Source organism: Lepisma saccharinum, chromosome 22, assembly GCF_977018435.1.
Source record: "Lepisma saccharinum chromosome 22, izLepSacc3.1, whole genome shotgun sequence".
NCBI lineage: Eukaryota > Metazoa > Arthropoda > Insecta > Zygentoma > Lepismatidae > Lepisma > Lepisma saccharinum.
In genome coordinates, this window is record NC_139250.1 from 8,821,670 (window position 1) to 8,846,245 (window position 24,576).

Below are 24,576 nucleotides of genomic sequence, written 5' to 3' on the forward strand. Positions count from 1 at the left end.
GTCCTCTGTAGGGTTTCATGGAAGTTTGGGGGAAAAAAAAACACGTGAAACCCTACAGAGGTGCGGCTATCTAGAACCGCAGCCATTAGAACCTTTTTGGGTTGGGCACCACGCACCCTGGCGGGGTTAGGGGCCAGGCATCCTAAAAACAACAATTATTATTTGTTTGTTTGCGTCACAATACTGAAATAAAAAAAAGTACGTACGTGTGTGTGTGGCACATCGTTGCCGCGAGAGAGGATTGCAAAAATCACGATATACATTGGCGCTCGGGACTTGGAAATAATGCATATTCGCTCACCACTGTTGCCAGCTTAGTCTCTCTCTTTATCTTACAGCAACATTGGCATCTTTATTTTTTTAGTTGTAGGTGGGTTGCCAACGCACTCTAGTTAATAATGCTATATATTATACACGCACACACATACTGTGTTGCTATCTATCTATCTATCCCTCTCTCTTTTACAGCAGTATATGTTTGTTGCCGACTCTTTTTGCTCAGTGTGTGTATGTTACATCAGTATATAAATTAGTTAAGCCTCAAGTAAGATAGCTCTTGCCAAGTAAAAAAAAGCTGTAGGTAGGTGTTGGCAGCATTGTCGCTTGTTTAACTCTTCCCTCTCTCTCTCTTTTTTTTTTTTGTAAAAAAGCTATGGCAAAAATATCAGTAGGTTGGCAAATTGCTTTATGCACTGTAAAACCTCAAGCAAAATTGCCAGCTCCTTGCTTTAGGTTAGGTTAGACCCAAAAACAAAAACCTTGGTGATTTTTTTCAAGTGAGGAGTTGGCAACACTGTCGGTTGTTTAACTCTTCCCTCTCTCTCTTTTTCTCCTTTTTCTCTTTTTTGTAAAAAGCTATGGCAAAAATACCAGTAGGTTGGCAAATTGCTTTATGCACTGTAAGACCTCAAGCAGTATTGCCAGCTCCTTGCTTTAGGTTAGGTTAGACCAAATAAAAAACCTTGGTGATTTTTTCGAGTGAGGAGTTGGCAACACTGCTTGTGAGGTTAACATACACCGTGAAAGGCTACGACGAGTTGGAAACACTGGTGAGGTTAATATACACCGTGAAAAGCTACGACGAGTTGGCAACGCTGCTTGTGAGGTTAACATACACCATAAAAGGCTTCAAAAGATCAGTTGGTGAAATTTTCGTGGAGTGAGTTGGCAACACTGGTGAGGTTAACATACACCATAAAAGGCTACGACGAGTTGGCAACACTGGTGAGGTTAACATACACCGTGAAAAGCTTCAAAATATCAGTTGGTGAAATTTTCGTGGAGTGAGTTGGCAACGCTGGTGAGGTTAACATACACCGTGAAAAGCTTCAAAATATCAGTTGGTGAAATTTTCGTGGAGTGAGTTGGCAACACTGGTGAGGTTAACATACACCATAAAAGGCTACGACGAGTTGGCAACGCTGGTGAGGTTAACATACACCGTAAAAGGCTACGCCTCGCCCGGGTTGGCAACGCTGCGAGCCTCACCGAGCGCCATTTTCTGGCGCAGAACCTGGGCACCCCCACTATTTTGGTGATTTTTTCGAGTAAAAAATTGGCAACACTGCAAAAAAAAGCCTCAAGCAAGGTTGCCAGCTCCTTGCTTTAGGTTAGGTTAGACCAAAAAAAACCTTGGTGATTTTTTCGAGTAAAAAGTTGGCAACACTGCAAAAACAGCCTCAAGCAAGATTGCCAGCTTCTTGCTTTAAGTTAGGTTAGACCAAGCTAAAACCTTGGTGATTTTTTCAAGTAAGAGGTTGGCAACACTGCGAGCGCCACCGAGCGCCATTTTCGGTTGCAGAACCCGTGCCACTGTACTACTAGCTTGTCAAAAGTCTACAGTGTTTTAATTCGAACCACTGAAATATGCAATTATTTAGAGTCGAATCCAGTACTCCTTGACTCTACAGCTTGCTGTAATCCACAATAGCTTTCATCTTACAACTCGAAAATTGCAAGTGTCACGGTTCCGAAGCCTCTGAAACCTCCTTATTTGCCGGACCTTGACTTTTCAGTTATCTGCGCAACAATCAATTCGCTGATATTGTGTTCAGTGTGGCTACAAACAAGCAGAAATGAAATTCCCTGACTTTTCCAGGTTTTCCAAGACAAAATTTACATTTTTCCCTGACAATTACAAACTCAACTAAATCAATGTTTTTGCAAATGGAAATAATAAACTCATACAGATCCAGGTATGGATTTGTTAAGTACCAATATTATCTTCTATGAAATTGACTAAAATTCTCTATTCTCTATGATTTGAATTCAAACAGCAAAATAGTGAATTTGGAAAATTATTACAATTCACAAGCTAGGGAAGGATTACGGAATTTTATCATACGCAGGAAGTTTAAAATAAAATACTTGATTATTTTTAAAGTTACGACTAAATGAGATAAGAGTGAAGAGTGATTGATTAAGAAATACAATATTAATTATCAGTCTTCTTACACATTATCAGTGTTATATGTTGATATTTCCACTGAGGTTTGGAACCCTCTGCTTGCAAGAACCATGAGTGCGAACTCATTTTTCAATGCATAAAGCTACTTCTCTCTGCTCTGTAAAGCAAACAACTTAACTCTTGCATATAAGTAAAACAACTGAATTGTATCATATTTCCTTACATTATCAATGGGATTTCTGCTTCAGTACAGTATATCCAAGTGAAGTACTGTGAAACTAACAGCATGCAGTTATACCACCATTATTGCTGACGAAAAGGGTATGTAGGTATTAGAAATTTATAGAATTACATTGTATAGGTGCCTGATTTAGCTCACCACACATTAAAACAGGAACACTGTTATACATAATAACAGCTTCTGAAGTTCATATACGAGGGGCGTCCTGAAAAAAGCTCCACTAGTGCCTATACGCAGCACTAGTGGTCGGAAAGCGACACATACACATGCTGGCAGGAAGAAGTGGTATGTAGCTGTAATCTGGTACAGTTGCAATGCAGCAGTTTTAGGATAAAGATTCCAGTTCTCATACAGTCCCCAGCGACTGCGATGTAGCCTACGTGTAGTAATCGGATTTTTGCACGCTCAGAATTTGGCACAGAGCCACCAACAATCGTGTAAGGTGTGCAGACAGGACGTCGTGAGTGATAGTATGGTCAGACGACGGTGCAGACAATTCACGGAAGGCCAATCGAATGTGCACAATCCCATACAGCTGAGTACACGCGGGCCCTTTGTATCACTTCAGGGGAGAGATCTTGGACCACTCCCTGTCCAGCCCTGGCCTTGCATGTATCGACTTTCATCTCTTTGTTCAACTGAAGAGGTTTCTGGGAGGACAAGGATTTAACAGCTACACTGCCGTAGAGATAGTTCCAGTCCTTGCTGTCAGACATATATGCCATGGGCATACAAAATTTAGTGCCATGCTACAACAAATGCCAGAACAACGGTGGTGATTATGCCGAAAATTAGGTTAGGACTCACTGTTATTAATGCAATAAATTACAACTGATATTCTTGTTTTATTTATGCCTAATCGGTATAAACCTTGATTTTTGTTATTTTTTTTTCAAATTGGTGTATTTCTTTATTTTTTACTATTCGGTGTTATTTTTCCCAAAATTCACATTATCATTTAAGCGCATTTTCTGGCAAATATCGGAAATTATACCTTCATGGTGTTTTAAAACTACTGTTTCAAATTGTAAGTCACATGGCCTACGCCTCTTCGTGAGAGTTTAATATCTTGAAAGTTATTTTCCATACCCCCTTTTTAATTTTAAGCTAAGGGTTTTAGATAATGGAATTTTCCCCATATATACCGAAGGGTGCATAATGACCTCAGTGGCGACGCACCCAAAAAATTTAAATCAATCAATCTCGTGTGACAGATACAGATACATTATGGCACCAAAAATTTGTACTATCTGTTTTTAACTTGTTAGTGTTTTTCTGCCAAATATACCAAAACTTAATACTTACATTGTGCTTTTAAACTATTATTTTAAATTGTATGTCACATGGTCTACGTATTTTCGTGACAGTTTGGTATGTTGGAACAGATTTATGAGGAAGTAAACGTAAAAGTAAAGTGCTCCCCTGTGCTTAGCACCAAGCCATGAAAGCATCTAGGGGGTGGAGTTAGGGCTCCCAAACTTTCTTGATCACGGCTGAAGGTAGGGGTGATGTATCAGTACCACACTCCTGGCTACCTTTATCCCTCCAGGTACCAGTTTGATATGACGCTGGGTGGGCGCTGGAGCAGTTTGAATAGGTGGAAAAGATCCCGGTTCTCCCCCGCAAGGGATCGACCCCGGGTCTCTCAAATGGTAGTTAGACGCCCTAACGACTGAGCTCCATTATTTCTCGCTCAACAAATGCCGATGGTGCGCTCTTAGCTTGGTAATTCAAAACACGTCTCGCGCGACAAATACTGAAGATGTGGCTCCCGTGTGACGGTAGATACGCACTTGATCTCCTGTTAGAATCCTGCCACTTTGCTCTGGGATGCAAATGGTTTTAATAGAAGTTGAAAAAATCGTGGGAAATACATGATTTAATGTGGCTGTCGGAATTATTCCATGTATAACACGCAATATACAGAGCATTCTCTGACATTCGCTACGAGACTCCGCGGCAAGCGGCCCGGCGTCAGCTCTGTAGATTACTTTTGAATAAAATGTTGGAAAACTTGCACGTTCTATGTACACAAACAAGGCCTAGAAAAGACAAGAATGTTGGATTTCATGGGATTTTTCGTTGTTTTAGGACATTTTTTAAAAACAATCGCCAAAAACACCAAAATTTTATGCCAAATTCACATTATTTCGATATTTCGAACGGACGAAAAATGTGTTCAGACACACTGCACATTCATAAACACAACTTCGCAGCAATTAGCATTTTTCAGGGTTTTGGCGTTTGCGAAAAATCAATGTCCCTACTAATTGGAAATTACTTTCTGGCCACCCCTCGTATAAATAAGTAGATGGAAAGTAAAAAATTTAGCATGGCTGGCAGAGAAAAGTCAATTCTTGAATAAAGTGATTTGCTTTTATGATTGAATGATTCGAGTAAATATGATATTAAAATATTTACGTATTTATTATTAGTATTTTATTTCATTACATTGGACATTAACTTCACTCAGTGAGAGATTAATGGCCATATCTCACGAATTTAAACAGACAGGACAGAAAGTGGCGTTAATTTCCTTTGCAATACTAGTGTTGCAGTAAATTTGAGGTTGGACGCATGCTCTTACCAATTTTTATAACATTCACCAATGCAGATTTATGTTTCACTTTTTCGTGATAGTATTCAATTTATTCCCGTTTTGTTGGATTCTTCTTGATATCTAAGAAAGTGCAATGTCATTGTAAACGTATGTTAACTTGTGCGAAACCAGTAATACTTCAGGATGACACAAAACCTTCGTAAGCACTGCTACATTAAATAAGGTGAGGTGAGGTGAGCCAGAGAAGTAATACAATTCCAGCAGCATATTTGCAGTCTAAAGCTCTTCTTGTTTATGCATGCGATTTTTGTTGGATGTTGCAGTCCGAAGACATCCAACAAAAATCAATTCCATACGAGTGCCATGCATGCAATTTCTGTCGCATGTTGTAGTGAGATACTTTGTCGGGTGACGATATTCGACACAAATCGTATGTATCAATGGAGCCTATTTGTTTCCTTGTTCCTTCAGTTTGTCCAACAAAATGCTTTACCACGACGTCCAACAACTATCGGACGGCGCCACCCGCTCCCATCCCCTCCATGTGTTGACAGTTCTGTCCCCTTAATACTCCCATACGGACAAGAAAAAATGATAATTCAATGCATTTTCCACGTAATATTTAGAGGCTTATGAAAAAATATAAATATGCTGACCAAGGCAGTAATTTATTTTATTAAAAACATAAAACTAAACGTAACGTTTCAACCTTCTAGCAAGGTCTTCATCAGACTCTGTATCAAGTATCTGATGAAGACCTTTTTTAGAAGGTTGAAACGTTACGTTTAGTTTTATGTTTTTAATAAAATAAATTACTGCCTTGGTCAGCATATTTATATTTTTTCATAATCATGGAAACCAGGCTTAATGGTGTTATAATTAGAGGCTTAACACATTTTTCTGCTCCTCCGGAAATATTTCTCTCTCTCTCTCTCTCTCTCTCTCTCTCTCTCTCTCTCTCCCTCCCTCCCTCCTCCTGCATCACTGGTTTCTGGCGTCATGGTTTTGTTGTGCATAAAAGGGGCCTAAAAGTTGAGGCCGAAACTTAGCAACAAGATTTCCTGTTCCCGTGCAGAGTTGCATAACGATATGCACGGGATTTTTATATATATATATGATTTTTATATATATATATATATATATATATATATATATATATATATATATATATATATATAAAAATCAAGACAAAATTCCCTGACTTTTTTGGACACCTCAAATTCCCTGACTTTTCCAGGTTTTCCAGGTCTGTCGCCACTCTGAGTTCAACAATAACATATCGATTCAAAAAATGCCGGATAGTTGAAATACGGAGAAAATTATCCAATATCCGTATTTGACCATCCTTAATTTAAACCCCAGTAAAATAAATTCAATTGTAGAATTTAGAGAGAGAACCAGCGACTAAAATTAAAGAAACAACCACACAGGAGCAAAATGCGGTACAAAAAAACTTTCTAAAAGCAGTAAAAAACTGCGAAGATACTGAATAAAATTACTAATAACCCAGAAAAGCGCCCAGACATCAAATATAAATTGGTTCTGGTTCAAATTTAAAGAACACGTACTGTTGTGTTTCAGCTTAGTCTTCAAGGCTCAGAAGAAAAAGCGTTTTAGCAACTTCCGGGGCCTCATGTGATATACGACCTGACTGCCACATTATAACATCATACGCAGATGATACTCGTTAAAAAGAACATAAAAAGCTGATGCATACCTTGAGCATACTGTCGTAAGTACTCTCGTCCCCCACGGAGAGAACCGTTCTGTACACCGGGGTGCGAAGGTCGGCGGGTATCTGGCTGCGTCGGGTCGCATGCTCCTCGAACCGAATCTTAGACTCTGCAATTACGGTCTCGTCGCCGAAAGTTCCCAGTCTGCCTATGACAAGGGACCGAAGTAACGTTACCAGGTGATCTGAAACGAAAGAAAGAAACGAATCATGTCAGTAGGGAAAAGTTAGATCAGGAAACGCTATATGATTCTATAAGAGAAAAGACCAAATTTTGTAATACACAACAACATCCTAATACTATTATACTGGGTGAATCTTTTAAAAGAGCCCCCGTGGAAAATGTGCTCCTTGCTTGTAGGCAACCCTGGTACACCGAAGAGAAGAGCGAGGCAGAGAACAGTCCAGGATATGTCATGTCATGTTGTCGAATATGCTTGGTACCGATATCCTGGACTGTTCTCTAACCCGCTCTTCTCTTCGGTGTACCAAGGTTGCCTACATCCAAGGAGCGCTTTTTCCACGGGGCCTCTTTTAAAAGACTCACCCAGTACATACTACAGGACAACGGAATTCGTTAAGAACTACTCACAAAATGCCACGACTTAAGTAAAATTGCAGTTTAAATATCGAGAGAACAAGATGGGTGTGCGGATGGAGTGTAATTGTGACAATCTCTCTCCAAAAAGAAGGAAAAGTAGATCATATCTAGTACCTATTTAGTCTAGTTGACAAATAAACCCTATTCTAGAGGTTCCCAAATTTTTTCGTTTCACGGCGCCCTTGGTATTTCAAGATTTTTCTGTGGCGCCCTTAGTATTTCAAGATATTTCCGCGGCGCCCTTAGTACTTAAAGATATTTCCGCGCGCCCTTAGTATTTCAAGATTTTTCCCGCCGCGCCCAAGTCAGAATGTAGGCATATCTAACACGGTGGCTACTCTAGGACCATGATAAAATTCAAGTATAATTCACGGTTTCCAAGGCAACTTTCAAAAAATTCAGGCCACAAGCAGATGCTTTCTCTATTTCAACCTTGCGTAATACCGCCTCTCAACAGTCACACAAGTCTTGTGTTAAAGCATTTGTGTTCGAACAAAGATTTTAAACATTTATTTTTAATAAATGTTCAATTTCACATTAATTAATAATGGAAAACAAGTACACAAACTGTATTTTTGAATGGCAGAAAATGCATGATAAATGCATTCCGATTATTCTTCTTTTTGTACATATAACATGTATAACTTTCATGTACAACTTATGTTTTACACATATTCAAAATGGAGTGATGTAAAATACGAAAATTCATGCCAACACTAAATTGTGTACGTATTCAAAGTTTCTTTAATACACACACACACACACACACATATTATTAATATTCATTACATAATCAATTCATCGATCTCATAAAAAACCAATAGCAAAAATTATATAAATTGTCTCTCAAATGTGCACGCTCCTTTTCCTCCCAATAATTGCTCATGCATTTACAGGGTGGGTACTCTTAGATCATGATAAGAGTCAAGTACAATACCCGGTTTTCAAGGCGAATTTTCAAAAAATTCAAGGCTCCAAGCACACGTTTTGTCTATTCCAACTTACGTATTACCGCCTTTCACCCCCCCCCCCACACACACACAATTATATTAACAATGTAAAGGGTGTGTGTGATCCCAATGTATCCACAATTTCTAATTCAATTAAATTAAACGGTATATACATTTAAAATATTTAAGTTAGTGTGGAGTTTAAATTTGCCACTTCACATACTCAGACTCGAAATACATCTACACACACAAGTCACAAATGTTGTGGTTTATATTCTAATCTACAAAAAATTGTTAATTGTATAAGAATTTCAAACTCAAATTTACCTATCAACTTCAAGATATCTTCCGACTGTCCGAAACTGCTCTGCAAAGGACACTAACAAAGCAAACTGGTTGAGAGAATTCTGTTTCATTTTCCACGCAACTTTCTTTTCCTTCCTCCATAAAAATAAAAACCTAACTATGAAAAACTTGCCTCAGGGCGTTTATAAATATGAATTCAATTGGATTTGGATTAATAACAGTTGCAATTTTTCACGTCTACGGAGAAAACTTCAAGCAGAATTCACGCGTAACTCCCCGGAGCCAATATACCCGGAATTCAAGGAATTCCCGATGAGTAGCCACCCTGAACAATTAGATGATTTTCCCTGAGAATGTTAATTTTTTTTTCAAATTCCATGAGATTTCCAGGTTCTCCAGGTGTGTGGGAACCCTATACACTTTTGGCAGGCTCGTTATCTAAGCCGAGAGAGAGTATTTCCGTACCTCTTCTGGCAGTTATGCATTTTCAGGTTTGGAGCTAGTCACAACTCCAGTATATAAAGAGGTAAAGCTACCTCATGCACATTTACAACCTCTATAATTTGTGGAGGTGATGTGATCAGCACAACACTTCGGCCGCTTTTACCAGGCTCCTACTCCGCGTAACCATTTTATTAGAGGTTGGGCACCTTGTGAAGACATGGCCTAAAAGAAATCCTGCCTTAGAGCAACTCCGAGAATCGAACACGAGTCTCCCGTGTGGCAGCCAGACCCATTATATACTGGACTACAGCGACTATTTTAAAATTTAGCATAAGTAATATGCACAGCGTATCAGCGCGCACATTTTCGCAGGACATTCGATAAATGGCATTTTTTGCCGAATGTATGCAACCACGCAGGCCTATCTTTACTGGACTAGTTTAGCAATTACGATAAACAAAATATATGGGAGGTTTCAAACCTAAACGATAAGCGACACGCATTCGAAATGTTAATGTTGATGGATCGTACTGATATGACGTAAACTTTCAAACAATTTCGGTGTGCATGTGAAAAGTTACCAAAGTCTTTGACGAGACCATAGACCTAGTCTCATCTAGTATTGTCCCTATTCGAAATGAGGCCGCGTGGGTCCCAGAACAGTTTGCATCATGAAAATAAACCCAGGCGACACCAGGGCAATCCACACAGTCGTTTAACGTCTTACGGCCCCTCAAATCTCGCAGATTTGACCGTTTAAACTTTGCCTGTCCAATATGCAACCCGTTTTGCATGCAGCAAGATGGCGATCGAAGGGCCAATAAGGCCAAGCGAGCATCAAAGAGAAAACACCCAGAATTTCTGATTATTTACGAAAGAAACACGAAGGCCCATTTAATATTCGGTATATCATGAACACTCCTTAGCTGCAAGCGCGCGAACCGGCTAGGTAAGGTATTCGTGGTTGATGAGAAACTCATGCCGCGCCACCTGTGCGAAAGTGCATTTCGATGTCAGTCGGTACGCAAATATGTCGACCAGCTCGCAAAATGAATTACTCCCGAATGCGACATTAGCAGTGAATATGCAAATCTCCTCGCATGAGAAACAGCAAACGTGAGCATGTGTGAGGTTACAGCGTATTACTAGACCAGTCTCACGTACGCACATGGAAAATGCTGCGTGGAAGGTTACAAAAGGTTAACATGCTCAAACTTCTGAACTAAGCGAAGATATGTGCAGTCGTCCGCCTAACATCAAACACCCGATTTCCTGTATGGTGATATGCGTGTGGTCTAACTCTAGGGCGATAAGAAAACTTTATAGTCTTACGAAGATCATTGATTGGATTTAAGTCCATTTTCTGCACAGAGAGGCTAATTGGGACTGGGACATGACCTACAGTTTAAACCAAGGTTGCTAATGGTCCAGAAACCCATAAATTCTAATGGGTTCTATTGGGTTGACCAACAGGACCGGAATCTCTTTCTCGCACAATTTAAATTCGGTCAAGTTGCGCGTTGTTTCATTTCAATGAGGAAATTGGACCCAATTTATACGGATCCGAAAAAAAGATTCCTGAACCGTATTTAAATTCATCCGGAAGAAAGTTCTGCATCGTATTCAAATTCATCCGGAAAAAATATTCCGGGACTGTATTTAAATTCATCTGGAAAAAAGGTTCCTGGACCGTATTTAAATTCATCCGGAAAAAAGGTCCCTGGACCGTATTTAAATTGATCCGGAAAAAGGTCCCTGGACTGTATTTAAATTGATCCGAAAAAAGGTCCCTGAACCGTATTTAAATTGATCCGAAAAAAGGTCCCTGAACCGTATTTAAATTGATCCGGAAAAAGGTCCCTGAACCGTATTTAAATTGATCCGAAAAAAGGTCCCTGAACCGTATTTAAATTGATCCGAAAAAAGGTCCCTGGACCGTATTTAAATTGATCCGGAAAAAGGTCCCTGAACCGTATTTAAATTGATCCGAAAAAAGGTCCCTGAACCGTATTTAAATTGATCCGAAAAAAGGTCCCTGAACCGTATTTAAATTGATCCGAAAAAAGGTCCCTGAACCGTATTTAAATTGATCCGAAAAAAGGTCCCTGGACCGTATTTAAATTGATCCGAAAAAGGTCCCTGGACCGTATTTAAATTGATCCGAAAAAAGGTCCCTGGACCGTATTTAAATTGATCCGGAAAAAGGTCCCTCAACCGTATTTAAATTGATCCGAAAAAAGGTCCCTGGACCGTATTTAAATTGATCCGAAAAAAGGTCCCTGGACCGTATTTAAATTGATCGGGAAAAAAGGTCCCTGGACCGTATTTAAATTGATCGGGAAAAAAGGTCCCTGGACCGTATTTAAATTGATCGGGAAAAAAGGTCCCTGGACCGTATTTAAATTGATCGGGAAAAAAGGTCCCTGGACCGTATTTAAATTGATCCGAAAAAAAGGTCCCTGGACCGTATTTAAATTGATCCTGAAAAAAGGTCCCTGGTCCGTATTTAAATTGATCCGGAAAAAGTTCATGGACCGAATTGAAATACTTTACAGATAAAAAGGTTCTTTACGGTCCTGAACCCATTTACGCTTGCTGATTTTCTCTCCTGGACCAGAATTGAATTCATTTAAAATTCCTGGACCTTTAACAACCCTGGCTTAAAGTGGGATCCAAAGCACTATGTGCCTCCAAAGGCAGGAGCGTATCTTCTAGGCTACCTAGGCTATCTGCGAAGCCTGAAGTCTAGAGAATAAAATACAGGAGAAAAATCGATCAGAAATTGTAAATAATATCAGTGAGATGATGATGATGATGCTGATTCTGGAGTTGGCAACCTGACTTCTTACGAGTTGGCAACCTGACTTCTTACGAGTTGGCAACCTGACTTCTTACGAGTTGGCAACCTGATTTCATACGAGTTGGCAACCTGATTTCATACGAGTTGGCAACCTGATTTCATACGAGTTGGCAACCTGACTTCTTACGAGTTGGCAACCTGACTTCATACGAGTTGGCAACCTGACTTCATACGAGTTGGCAACCTGACTTCATACGAGTTGGCAACCTGACTTCTTACGAGTTGGCAACCTGACTTCTTACGAGTTGGCAACCTGACTTCTTACGAGTTGGCAACCTGACTTCTTACGAGTTGGCAACCTGACTTCTTATGAGTTGGCAACCTGACTTCTTATGAGTTGGCAACCTGACTTCTTTTGAGTTGGCAACTTGATTTCTTAGGAGTTGGCAACCTGATTTTTTAAGAGCTGGTAAATTTATTTCTATTCATAGCCTACGACCACGTGACATATTGAGATAGCCCAGATATTGGACTCAGTATACGCCACTGTCCAAAGGGTATCGAACCCCGCGAACTAAAGGGAGCAGTTGTTAGTTTACTCTCCTCGCAGTCACCCTCTGCTTGTGCCCAAGTAGCCTCATGTTGCCAAATTAGTAAATTATCTCGCTTGCTTCATTGTCAAAAAAATCAATAACAATAAATATTTCGTTATTGGTTTCGCTGTGTACGGCTGTCATGGTGTCACCCCAAGTGAGAATAAAGGTGACGACGATAAGGCAATGGCAGGAGTAGCAAGCAGCTGATTGATCACCACGATATAGTTTTCATTCGCCATCTTGAAACGAGATAACCCATATTGCTCAAATGCAATATAAGACCATACTTAAAGTTATCAAGCAGCTGTAAGATTTTCAACAGAGACGTTCTAAATTTTATGGTTATGACTTGACCTCAATTGGCCCTCCTACAGTACAGAAATGACATCCTGGTACCGCTCCCTCCACTCGGTGGTTTATCGTCTGCTGGAACCACCCACTAGAGGCGCGCAGGAGGCAGCACGTGCTTCGTTCTCTGCCAGCCAGAGTTTGCTCTTCGCTTTGCGAGGGAAATTTGAATACTTCGTAGCAGTGTTGCCACATGAAGGGAAATTCGGACCGAAATTTTAGCCAAAAGGGAAATTTTGATGAAAAATACCACAATTGCAGGGAAATTTTAAGGTCATCTGACTACATTATTACAGTTTATGTTAATTTCGAATATCATATCCACATTTTTATGTTATTTATTTATTTTGCTATTCCAAGTTGTTTCTGCTTCTTTAAGTTTATTGTACGTTGATTTTATGCATCTTTGAATAAATAGTAACGATGAGGATTAACGATTAAATGAATTCCTGCCTAGGATTCAAACCTGGAACATCTGGTCAGGAACTGATGAAACAAAAATGTGATTTTTTTTAAAAAAATATTTATTTATCGAACGAATAACGAATTCAATGGAATACTTAACTACATACTACTACTGCTTCCACCACCACCACTAATAATACTGCTGCTACTACTACTACTACTACTACTAATTATTATTATTATTATATGATTTGCTTAGGTGAAGGGAAAAATTGGTCCAAAAAGGGAAATGTGGCCCCTTGGAAAGGGAAATTGTGTCCTCATATTGTGGCAACACTGCTTGGTTGCCACATTCGCAGCGAAGAGGAGGGAGAGGCAACAAGTAGATATCTCAGATGACGGGAGGAAAAGAATTTGCCATCTAAGGGCTTGAAGGGTTCATTGATGTTATTTGCTTGTCTTTTCGAAGGACTCAACAGCACAGTCTGACGCTATTTTCCACGAATCATACGTTTGGCAAACACTGCTAGCAGAGGATAGATCATTTATTGGTGGAAGATGTGTAATTTTGGCCTACAAAATTCTGCACTGCATTTTAAAAAGGCTGGCGCCGTGACGATGTGTTCTGATGCGTTAGTCTTTGGACTCCGGTCGCGATGGTTTCTCTCTCCTGGGAATAACCGTTACAACTTTTCTCCCGAGATTTCGGCCAGTGTATGGGACCGCTCATCATTGCGAGGAAATTGGGGTGCTACGAATGAATAGCGTAACACAGTCATGGAAACCTACAGCAACGACTGTGGGTTCGTTGTGCTGACCACACGTCATCCCGTAACTAGCTGGATAATTGCCCACCTCTGCTGAGACATTTTGGAGTGAGGCTGATAGTCTGTGCGTAGGGTTTGCCCCGGAAAGGCCGTTGCGCCTAAGATTATTACAAGGGTCGTTCAAGGTTGACCGAGACACTTACTTCTAGGAACAAAATGGCAAGTCCAACAAGCACCAAACTACAAGTATGGGAGATTGTCAAAGGAATCCACCTTGAGCATCCAGGCACCGTTACCATCATTGTGTCAATTCCCTGAGTCCTTTGGCGTAGAAGGAAGTTGACTTCTGTCGTAGAAGCTGCAGGACATATTTTGTCAGCGCTTCATCTGTCTTCAATCTTCCCTCTCATATGCTCTTTTAGCGGCTCAGATGATCACTGAGGGCTAAGTCGGGAGTGTAAGAACACTGAGCAAAATCCTTTCGGAGAGTTGTTGCTGTCAAATTGACCTTTTGGGGCCGTGCATTGTCATGGCGAAGAATGACATTTGCACACAGTCTTTTCTTGCCAATGGCATCCTTCATCAATGTGTCGAAATACAGGGCATTAATCGTGGCAGTTTCACCACAAAAAACTGCATAAAGAACACCTTGCATGTCCCAGTCAGACCAATGTGTCCATGTGGTTCACTCCTCCAGCAGCATTCTTCGACAAACTGTTGACATCATAAGTACGCTCTTGACCGTGACTTTTGTTTGTTCTCCATACTGTGTAGCAATCATTCCAAATGGCTTCATAAGGAATTTGACCATACATCGCTGTTCCACACCTTCACACACACTACATGCCGCCATGTTTGCTAACAATACTGCGCATGCGCCAACCACATCAAGGCGAACGCGCAATACTCAAGATAAGAAGGATGTAGGTACGTCCTCTGGCAGTTTTATCGTTCTCCAGCTATTTATCACTTTTCTATTCACAAATTACTCTGTGAACGTTGAACGACCCTTGTACAGGGTGTCTACCAAAATAACAAATACAAAATTCTTGACTTCTTCATGACCATTCTTTCCTTTTTCTAGACCTCTTCCCCCATTTTCCATAGCATTTATTTAATCGCCCCCTACTTAGATTGGAAATTAAGAAAATACATATTTTTATTCAATGAAAACCCCCTACCATAAGGCTGTTTTATTAATGCATGTAAAAATTTATGCTTCACAGGGGGCATAAAAAGGAGAGAGAGAGAGAGAGAGAGAGAGAGAGAGAGAGAGAGAGAGAGAGAGAGAAAGAGAGAGAAAGAGAGAGAGAGAGACAGAGAGAGAGATCAGACTTCATTCTGGATGGGGAATGGCCACATTACTTTATTTAAGATTTTTACAAAACTTCACGCATACAAAATCTTAACCACAACTCAATACAATTTTAGATTTCCAAATATTCAATTTATCAAATCCCAGTACAGGTATATAACAATGTAAATTCACTATACTGTAAAAAAAAATGAAAAAATTCTTGACAAGCATAATTTCTTGACTTTTTCTTGATATTATTGACTGACTGGTAGACAGACACCCTGCTGTATTACTAATTGACAAACTGCAGCGCTCTAAATGATGCTCCAAGGAATTTAGTCTCCTAAGCTCCAAAAAAACGTGGTCCCCACACAGAAATGAGCAGGAGGGGGTGTGCATTGAAGACTGTGCGAGGTCGGGTTACACCATGAGGATCTCTGCCGCCAATCGTGTCGGTCTGGATCTCATGGTCCCGGATGCATTCGCTTGTCTTAAGCGAGCATTAAGCACCACACCGCCAAGAACTAAAGGAACAAAAGCGATGTTCCTATATCGTAACCCTGAGTGGCGTGCGATCTTAAAAGTCATTTACGCTGACTGATACAGGGCAGGTACATCCCGGCTCATCACATGTGTCAGGCATGCACGGCGCACTATTAGCACTGTGGCACCGAACGCTGCGGGTGGTAGCATAATTCCATCCCAAGAGAGATTATCACAGAACACACATGATCACGACCGTGACAATCGCTCCTCAAGAGTACATGATAGCATATTATGACGTAACGTCACGTGAGCGAGAGTGAGGGGTAGGGGTAAGATTGCTGCTGATGGGTGGCCCCCGCCTGAGTCCACTGTCCGAATTATGTCATTGGCGCTGAAATTAAATTAACAGAGCCGGCCGTTACAAAAGGGCCGAAGAGATTTCAACGGGCGCTTCCTCCAGGGATCAACGTCAGCGAGGACTGACGTACAGTCACTCTGTTGCCGGTACGGCAACCGACACAAGAGGAAGGCATCTCCCGACGGGGTGTCCGTGGATGAGGATGGTACGCTTGGTGCTCCGCCAGCACCGAACGTGACTTGCCCGGAAAGTGGTGTAATCGCAGTGCGTCACAAAACCGCAGCCAATATACGTATGAAGAGAGGGGGAAAAAATAATAAGATAGGAGATCCCGCACATTCTCAGACAATGTAGGAGGTCACAGGCGGTGCTAACCTCGAAAAGCCCCCCATTTTCTTCTCCCGCTGCTCTTTTATTACGAGGATGGATAATTTGTGATTTTTTTTATCTCGCCCAACAAAAAGGCCTTCCAACAACTTTTCGCATAACTGCCAACTTACCGCCAAGATTCGAGATGTGAAATAACAATGTATCGCAGACCAAACGTGAGGTCAGAGATTTCGGATTTGTGGCGTCAAGAACTATACTCGACTTCCTCCTTCAAGCAGACTGGGAGATACAAAGTCCTTACCACCATGCACAAAATCCTAGTTTTAACTGCTAAAAATGCTGCAAACGACGGTACCTTGCAAAAAGTATAAAGCGTGCTTCCTTAGATACAAAGCAGGCTGAACAATTACCTACATAAACGCCGGATTCGAACCACTGCGTTGGGTGTACGGGCTGGTCTTCTCTGAAAGCATACTAACGCCAACCTCCCTTCAATTGTAATATAATTAAGCCTTGTTTCCATATTCAAAAGCACTAAGTTGCTGACCAAGGTAGTTTATTAAGATATAAAAACACTTAACATGTAACGTTTGAACCTTGTATCAGGGTCTTCCTCAGACGAAGAACTAAACTAAAATGAAGAAATACAGACACAGAAAGATATATACACACAGCAGGGTGACTAGCCACGCAAAAACAAATCATGTTGACAGTCCTTACCTTGGTCGATTTCTCCACAGGAATTAAGTCTTCCTCTGAGGAAGACCCTGATACAGGGTTGAAATGTTACATGTAAGTGTTTTTATATCTTAATAAACTGCCTTGGTCAGCAACTGAGTGTTTTCTCCCTTCAATGTAGTACACACTGGGCTGGGCTGAGTTTGCAGACTAACGAGGTATTGCCCTCTGGATCCTATAATCCTCTGTGGAGGATTGTGTTGTGTTGTCCATGGTGTTAATTTGTTTTTATTTAGCGTCGAATTTCTGCCACTTGTGGCTAATCGAGACGATGAGAATGGGCGATGGTATGATGATATTCGTGATGGGGTACTCACAAAGAACACTGATGGTCAGACCGGGATTCGAATCTTGGACCCCTGGCGTCGTAGCGATTTGTGTTTGTTCCTTAATCCATCTCCTCACCATTCACCTCTCATTGTCGCTAAGTGGCTACAAAGCGACATAAAATAAACCAACTCAATATAAAGTCGACCCACTGTGTAGCGTGTCTATACCGGAGGTCGAACCTACGGCCTCTTGATTATACTACAGTGGCGCAACCACAAGAGGGGCTTTGGCACCCCTCCCCAACCTTCGACGGAAGTCAATTCTAGGGGGGGGGGCAAACATTGACGGCCAAGAGCACCTGCAGGGGGGCCACATAGGAGAATTGCCCCCTCCGATTTCAAATTTTATGCAAATAAAAGTATATTTCGTAAAATTTTCTTCCTCGCTTCGAGTCAAGTTCGGAGCCGTAGCTAGGTGACGGCGCGAGTCGGCCATGGGTGCCGAATGATCTAAATGGAAAAAATAAAAGTTGTGAAAGAGAGAATGCCTTGGCGCCCTACTAGGGGCAAAAAGGGGAAACAAACATTTACGGCCAAGGGCACCTGCAGGGAGTGCAAAGAGGAGCAACTGCCCCCTTCGATTTCAAATCTTATGCATATTAAAATACATTTCGCAAATTTTCTTGCTCGCTTCGCTCGCAAACCCTGCTTATCTCGATATCGTCAGGTTCAGAACCATAGCTATGGAACGGTCGGAGTCGACCATAGAGAATGCCATGGCGTCCAGTGAAATTATTTCCGCCCTATTAAATCAATATTGTTTTCAATTGCAAAAATTGGATCTAAAAATGTTCTTGAATGCATTTAAATAATGTGTGTTGTATATATATGTATTGAATAAACTTTGAATACGTACACAATTAATGTTAGCATGTTGCATATATATGTTCTTCTATTATGTCGCTCCATGTTGAATATGTGTAAAACATATCTTGTACATGAAAGTTATACATGTTATATGTACATAAAGAATTATCTTCGGAATGCATTTATCATTCACTTTTCTGCCATTCAAAAATACAGTTTGTCCCCCTTATTTTCCATTATTATCTAATGTGAAATTGACGGGGTTGAAAAAACATTTCAAATAGTTTGTTCCAAACAAATGCTTTGGTACCCCTCTTTGCATAATTTATGAGGATGATAACGTTTTTGATACTAGATAATAATAATAATAATGACATTATTATTGTTGTTGTTGGTACGCTTATCCTGGTACTTGCCACCCCCCCCCCAGACAAAAATTCGTGGTTGTGTGTCTGCAACGTTAAGAGTACGCCTCTTAGGAGGACCCTATACAAGCGTCAGAGTCGAGAGGATAGAGCTGGTGTTTTCCCAATAATGTTAAATAATGAGTTTGTATAACATTAATATTTAAATGTTTCTTATTTTTCATTGTGTTCTGCCCCTCTTGTATAATCGCGACGATGAGAGATAGACAGATTTATATTATTTTACGTCGCTTTTCTGCCACTGTGGCTAATTGCGACGATGAGGATGAGTGCAGATATGATGAAACTGATGAGAACACAATGACAAGGAAGCCCAGGCCGGAACTCGAACCTGGTCAGCAGGACGAAGTAGTTGGGTACGTTTCCATGACCGGGTTAAGCTACTCATTCGCGGCTCACCAAATTCCTCACGGTGGTGGACCCCTGCACAGGACAAAAGTTGTTTTGCTTTCCCCTATGGCGTCCCGTAGCCAGAGCCAAAAAACATGACGACTTTGACCGCATGGTCACGATGCGGGATATGAAGTAGAATGAAAGCAAGGATTCGAACCCGGAACCTTGGATGGCGGTTATGTTGATGTATATCGCTATGCGCCCAGCTCTCAATGATTCAAAGTTAACGATGGCTATTGAAGAGGTATCGGAAAACATTGTATGGAAAGAGTTTGTAATGATATCCACCTTGATTGGAAGATCCATATCCACCAATAATACTCCTTTTGTCATCGCATCTAGTACCAGCAAATTCTACTTGGAATATTGTCCAATCAAGACCGCAAGAACGCTGGCTCTTCACTCCACGAATGACACTGCGCATTCCGTCATTGTTGCTTTCTTCAATGAGCGTCTTGTGCAGCTCTGAGGAACGTGTATGTGCCCATATCACGCTTCTTATGTCCGACGCGGAGCTTTCTTTGCTGAATTAGACACTCCTGAGCGAGTCTAAGACGCTTGCCAGTGTTTTTCTTAGGCTTGTTGGTCTGCGTGTGATCCATTAGCGTTCTAGCGCTCACCAACGCCTAGGAGCGAAAAAGAATGCCGGATGATTTCGCACGCAATCAGGTTGGGAATGAGGAAAGGGCCAGATCGAATACTGACCCAACAATGGGTGTCATCCATCTGACAGGCGCCATTTCTTGCCAATTCGAAGCGCGGATCAAATTAACAAACTGGGGGAAGATGGCCAGTGTCGCAGCGTAAAATGCCACTTATAGTGTACACTATCCCCTTTAGAGAAAGTATTATAACAACACAAGCCCTTGTGCATCACCCCGTCTCACTGTAGAAATGTGAGAGAAGAAACAACAGAGAAAACAATCTATTTCCCTATAACTCTCTAGTCTTCTTAAACCCGAAGGTTTGTGGCTGCAGCAACACAAGTTTTCCATCTGTCCCTATCCTGGACAAGATCAATCCAATCTTTTCCATCCTTACAGATTTCCTTTAGGTCTCATCTCAACGTTATCCCTCCATCTTCGTCTTGGCCTTCCTACAGGACTCTTACAATCAGGTTTCTCAACAAGAATCCTGTAAACTCTTCTTTCCTCTCCCATTTCTAACTTCATGTAATAATTCTAATAATATTTGGACAAGAATACAAAATATGCAGTTTCTAATTATGTAACATCATCCACTCACCTAGCTCCTCATTCCTTTTAGTTCCAAATATTTTTCTAAGGATTTAATTTTCAAATACTCTTAATTTAGGTTTCTCTAGAAAACAGAAGTTAATTATACTTGATTTGATTTTTGTTCTCGAGCGCCGCTTTTCTGTTACTTTTTGGCTAATCGCGAAGATGAGGTTCCTGTCATCCATCAACTTAACGGACTGTTTACTATTTAAAATCGCATGAAATGTATTAGTTGACATATCTTTAAGATGAACTTACGGGAACTTTGATCACTGTTCAAATGTGCTATGACAAGCAAATCCATCGTAGGGAATCGTATAATCTCCTTACAACTTTTGACAAGAAGGATTACTTTTCAAGAAGTTAGACACACGATCTCAAATTGAATGTGTAGGAACTGATAAATGGTCCGACTACTGGCTGACAGCGCATCTGCAGGACTGTCATCTACTACCACTGCTGTAAGCTCCGGACAATTTCTTCGATTTGCCAGGAAATTCACGATGTTCAAATGTGCGTCTGTCTCCCTTACTTGCATCGCCGTAAATAATGTATTGGAGGGGTCGAGAGAGAAGAGAAGTGATCAGGTGAGAGAGAGAAAAAAGGGGAAGAGAGAAGAACAAAAGAAAAGAGAGGAAAGGAAAGGGGAGAAGAAAAAGAGGAATGAACAAGAGACTGAAAGAGAAAAGGAGAGTGTGTGTGTGAGCAGGAGAGAGAGGAGGAGAAGAGCAGGAGAAAGAAAGAGCATGAGAGAAAGGGAGCAGCCAGGGGCAAAGGTAGTAGTCGGCAAATCGTTCCTCGCAACTTTCATCTTTCTTTATCTTTTCTTTATTCTCCATCCTGTGTTGTTTTCAGTAATGAAATTCTGTCGCTGCAAAGCATGTGATGCTGTCTGTTTATTGATCTTTTTAATTCAATTCATGATCATCAGTCGATCCCGAATAATTATGTAATCACGTGTTTCTTTTTTTCTGTCAACATGTTGAGATCATATCAGTGAAATGTTGGCGTTTCTGCAAAATAGAGCCTACGAACGAACATTATAAAGTACATATGACAGTCATAAGTACATATATTTAGCTCCATACGTACATATTCACATTTCAGAATGTACCACTCAGAATACATCCCCTTAAAAATGTTCACTCAACTCTGTAAAATATCGGTGAAGAAAGAGATGTCTCTTTGGGGGGGAAAAGCCAGGATACAATACATTCTTAGCTATTAACAACAAGAAAGAAAGGGAGGGTGAGAAGAGAGCAGGAGAGAAAGGGACGGAAGGAAGAGAACAGGAGAGAAAGGGAGGGAAAGAAGATAGCAGGAGCGAAAGGGAGGGGAGGGAAAGAAGATAGCAGGAGCGAAAGGGATGGAAAAGAAAGAATAGGAGAGAAAGAAGAGAGATACAGATAGAAGATAGCAGGAGAGAAAGGGAGGGAAAAAATATAGCAGGAGAGAAAGTGAGGGAAAGAAGAGAGTAGGAGAGAGATACAGATAGAAGAGAGCAGGAGAGAAAGGGAGGGAAAGAAGAGAGCAGAAGAGAAAGGGAGGAAAGAAGAGAGCAGAAGAGAAAGGGAGGAAAGAAGATAGCAGGAGCCAAAGGGAGGGAAAGAAGAGAGTAGGAGAGAGATACAGATAGAAGAGAGCATGAGAGAAAGGGAGGGAAAGAATCGAGTAGGGGAGATACACAAAGAAGAGATTAATAAGACAACAAGAGAAAAGGGGAGGGAGATAAGAGCACGTGAGAGAAAAGAGAGGGTAAAAAGAAAAGAAGAGAATAGAAGAGAGTAGGAGAGAGAGAAAGAAGAGAGTAAAAGGGAGAAAAGAAGAGAACGTGATAGAGAAATTGGAGAGTAGGAGAGAGAGAAAAAAGATAGCAGGAGAGAGAGAGAGAAAAATGTAAGGGAGAAGGACGAGGGCAGGACAGAGAGAGAGAGAGAAAGAAGAGAGAGAAAGAAGAGCAGGAGAGAGCCAGATACAAAGACTGAAAAAAGAGAGAGCTTTCTCTTTTTCCACCTCTCTCTCTCTCCCTCCCCAGCCTTCCCTTCTTAAACTATCAAAATGGACCCTACTTACCCTCCTTTCTCCTCTGGTTCCAACCCAACTTGGCGGCTACGTTCGTCATGAGCTCCCTTCCGTACTCCTTGAAGAGATCCTCGAAGTCCGTGTGCGACACGAGAACGGCCAGCTTGCCAAGACAGTTATTGATGCTGCACCATACAGTGTAGTTGTCTTCGGCGGTGAAGGCCTCCATCAACTTCAGCACTTCCACGGTCGGCGTGTGACCAGCTTGCACCTGAAAGACATCAAAAATTCCCCAAAAATCAGGCAACGCTACTAAAATAACAGCGAATATCTACCATACATATTATATTAATCGTGAAGATTTCCACATACACACTTTCCGGTTTCTTTCAAACTCTTCGCAATATAAATTAAGAAACATACAATACATGTTCCTAAAGTTGGGTGCAGTGCCCTAGGGGGGGGGGGGGGTTGGTGGGGGTTATAACCCGCCCTTTGGCCCAGTATTCCCAAAAAAAAGAACGTCAAAGGTAGGAAGATATGACAAAATGAGGGATCTGACTACCAAGAAAAAGTATACGTAACTCCTCCCTTTCGAAAATTCTGGGCACACCACTGTTTGGATGGTACAAAGGTGTCCCAACTTGTAAAACCAAGTTCCTGGCTGTTCCACCTTTTTCCAGGCAGTTTTAGAATCTATTTCCACGTTTTAAGTCTTAAATCGCATTTGCTATTCGGTAGATTAAAGCTTACTCCACCTGGATCAAAATTAACTATAAAAAAATCTCCTTCTCCTATCATACAAATCTGGGTCCAGAAGAAAAAATGACTGGCAAAAAAATCTATTCTCCCTATTTTTCGAGGTGCTTGAACTAGTTTCCAAATTTCCAAGACTTTTCCATTACTTTTTCGTTCATAGGCGGACTATACCGACTTTTCCAAGATCTTCAGAAATCCTGATCAGAGTTCTATGAGCTTGTTGTATCTGGTTGAAAACTAAAAAAAAGAGGACCGTCTACAAGGATTTGTTATGCGCAAAGATAGAGCTTGAAATGTACGAATAAGGATTGGCAGCCCAGTGGTCGAACGCGTTGTGCTCGACCTTCGATCTCGCCGCCCAAGTCCCCGGATTCGAGTCCCGGCTTGGTCATTCCTTGCGAGGTGCCTATCATCAATTTCATCATCGCTCATTCTCATCGTCGCGATTAGCCAAGTGGCAGAAAGGTGACGCTAAATACAATAAAAAATGAAGAATACTTAAGAAGTAGCGCAACCTACGCGTTAATTTCTCACATTATCGCATGCCTTTACGATTAAAAATAAGAATAAGAATTTTTGTTGCGAATTTTAAATAGTCTTTGTGACCAAAATAAAATAACCTTAATTTTCTTCTGCAGTACGATATTTGTTTTGATTTGGTTTATTTTACTTCGCTCTTCTGCCACTATTGGCTAATCGCGAAGATGGGGATGACGATATGATGAAATTGATGGGGAGAATCGAAAAAAAACACATTCGATTCGATTCGAACCCGGGACCCCTGGCGTGCTGGAGCGATGTAATAACCACTCCGCAACGGAGGCCGGCGTACGATATTTGAGAATGAATTAAGGAGTAATTTATTTTACTTTGCGTTTCTGCCACTTTTGGCTAATGGATGGTAACAAGATGAAATAGATTGAGGAACGAACACAAACAGAGAGCTACGAACGCCAGAGGCTCGCTAGACTGCAAAATTCAGTCCAGGGTGTACTACGTGGAAGGGAAGTTGACATACGGGTGACTTCGGAAAAGGCAAGACATTTGTGAATATAATAGAACAGCAGGTAAGCGATTCTTTTGCCTCTAAAGCAATTGTCGATCCACTTACTTCTGGATGGACTTTCTCTCGTATCACTCTCCCGTCCCCAATCGATTCGGCCAATCATCAATCGTCCAAAAGGAAGATGGCGCATGTGGGCAGAGCTGACCCGGATTCTCAGTGACAACAGCCACG

General features: G+C 41.1%; 1 protein-coding gene across 2 annotated transcripts in view; it reads right to left on the reverse strand.

Annotated features, from left to right (window-relative positions):
* Psa (puromycin-sensitive aminopeptidase) overlaps nt 1-24,576 on the reverse strand; it is a 208,557-nt gene that overhangs the window by 63,711 nt on the left and 120,270 nt on the right. For both annotated transcript variants that reach the window (XM_083144000.1, XM_083143999.1), the window contains exons 10-11: nt 22,632-22,851; nt 6,926-7,125 (exon numbers count right to left, since the gene is read on the reverse strand). In XM_083144000.1, coding sequence (XP_083000126.1) covers nt 6,926-7,125; nt 22,632-22,851 — 420 coding nt within the window. The remainder of the gene's footprint in view (nt 1-6,925; nt 7,126-22,631; nt 22,852-24,576) is intronic.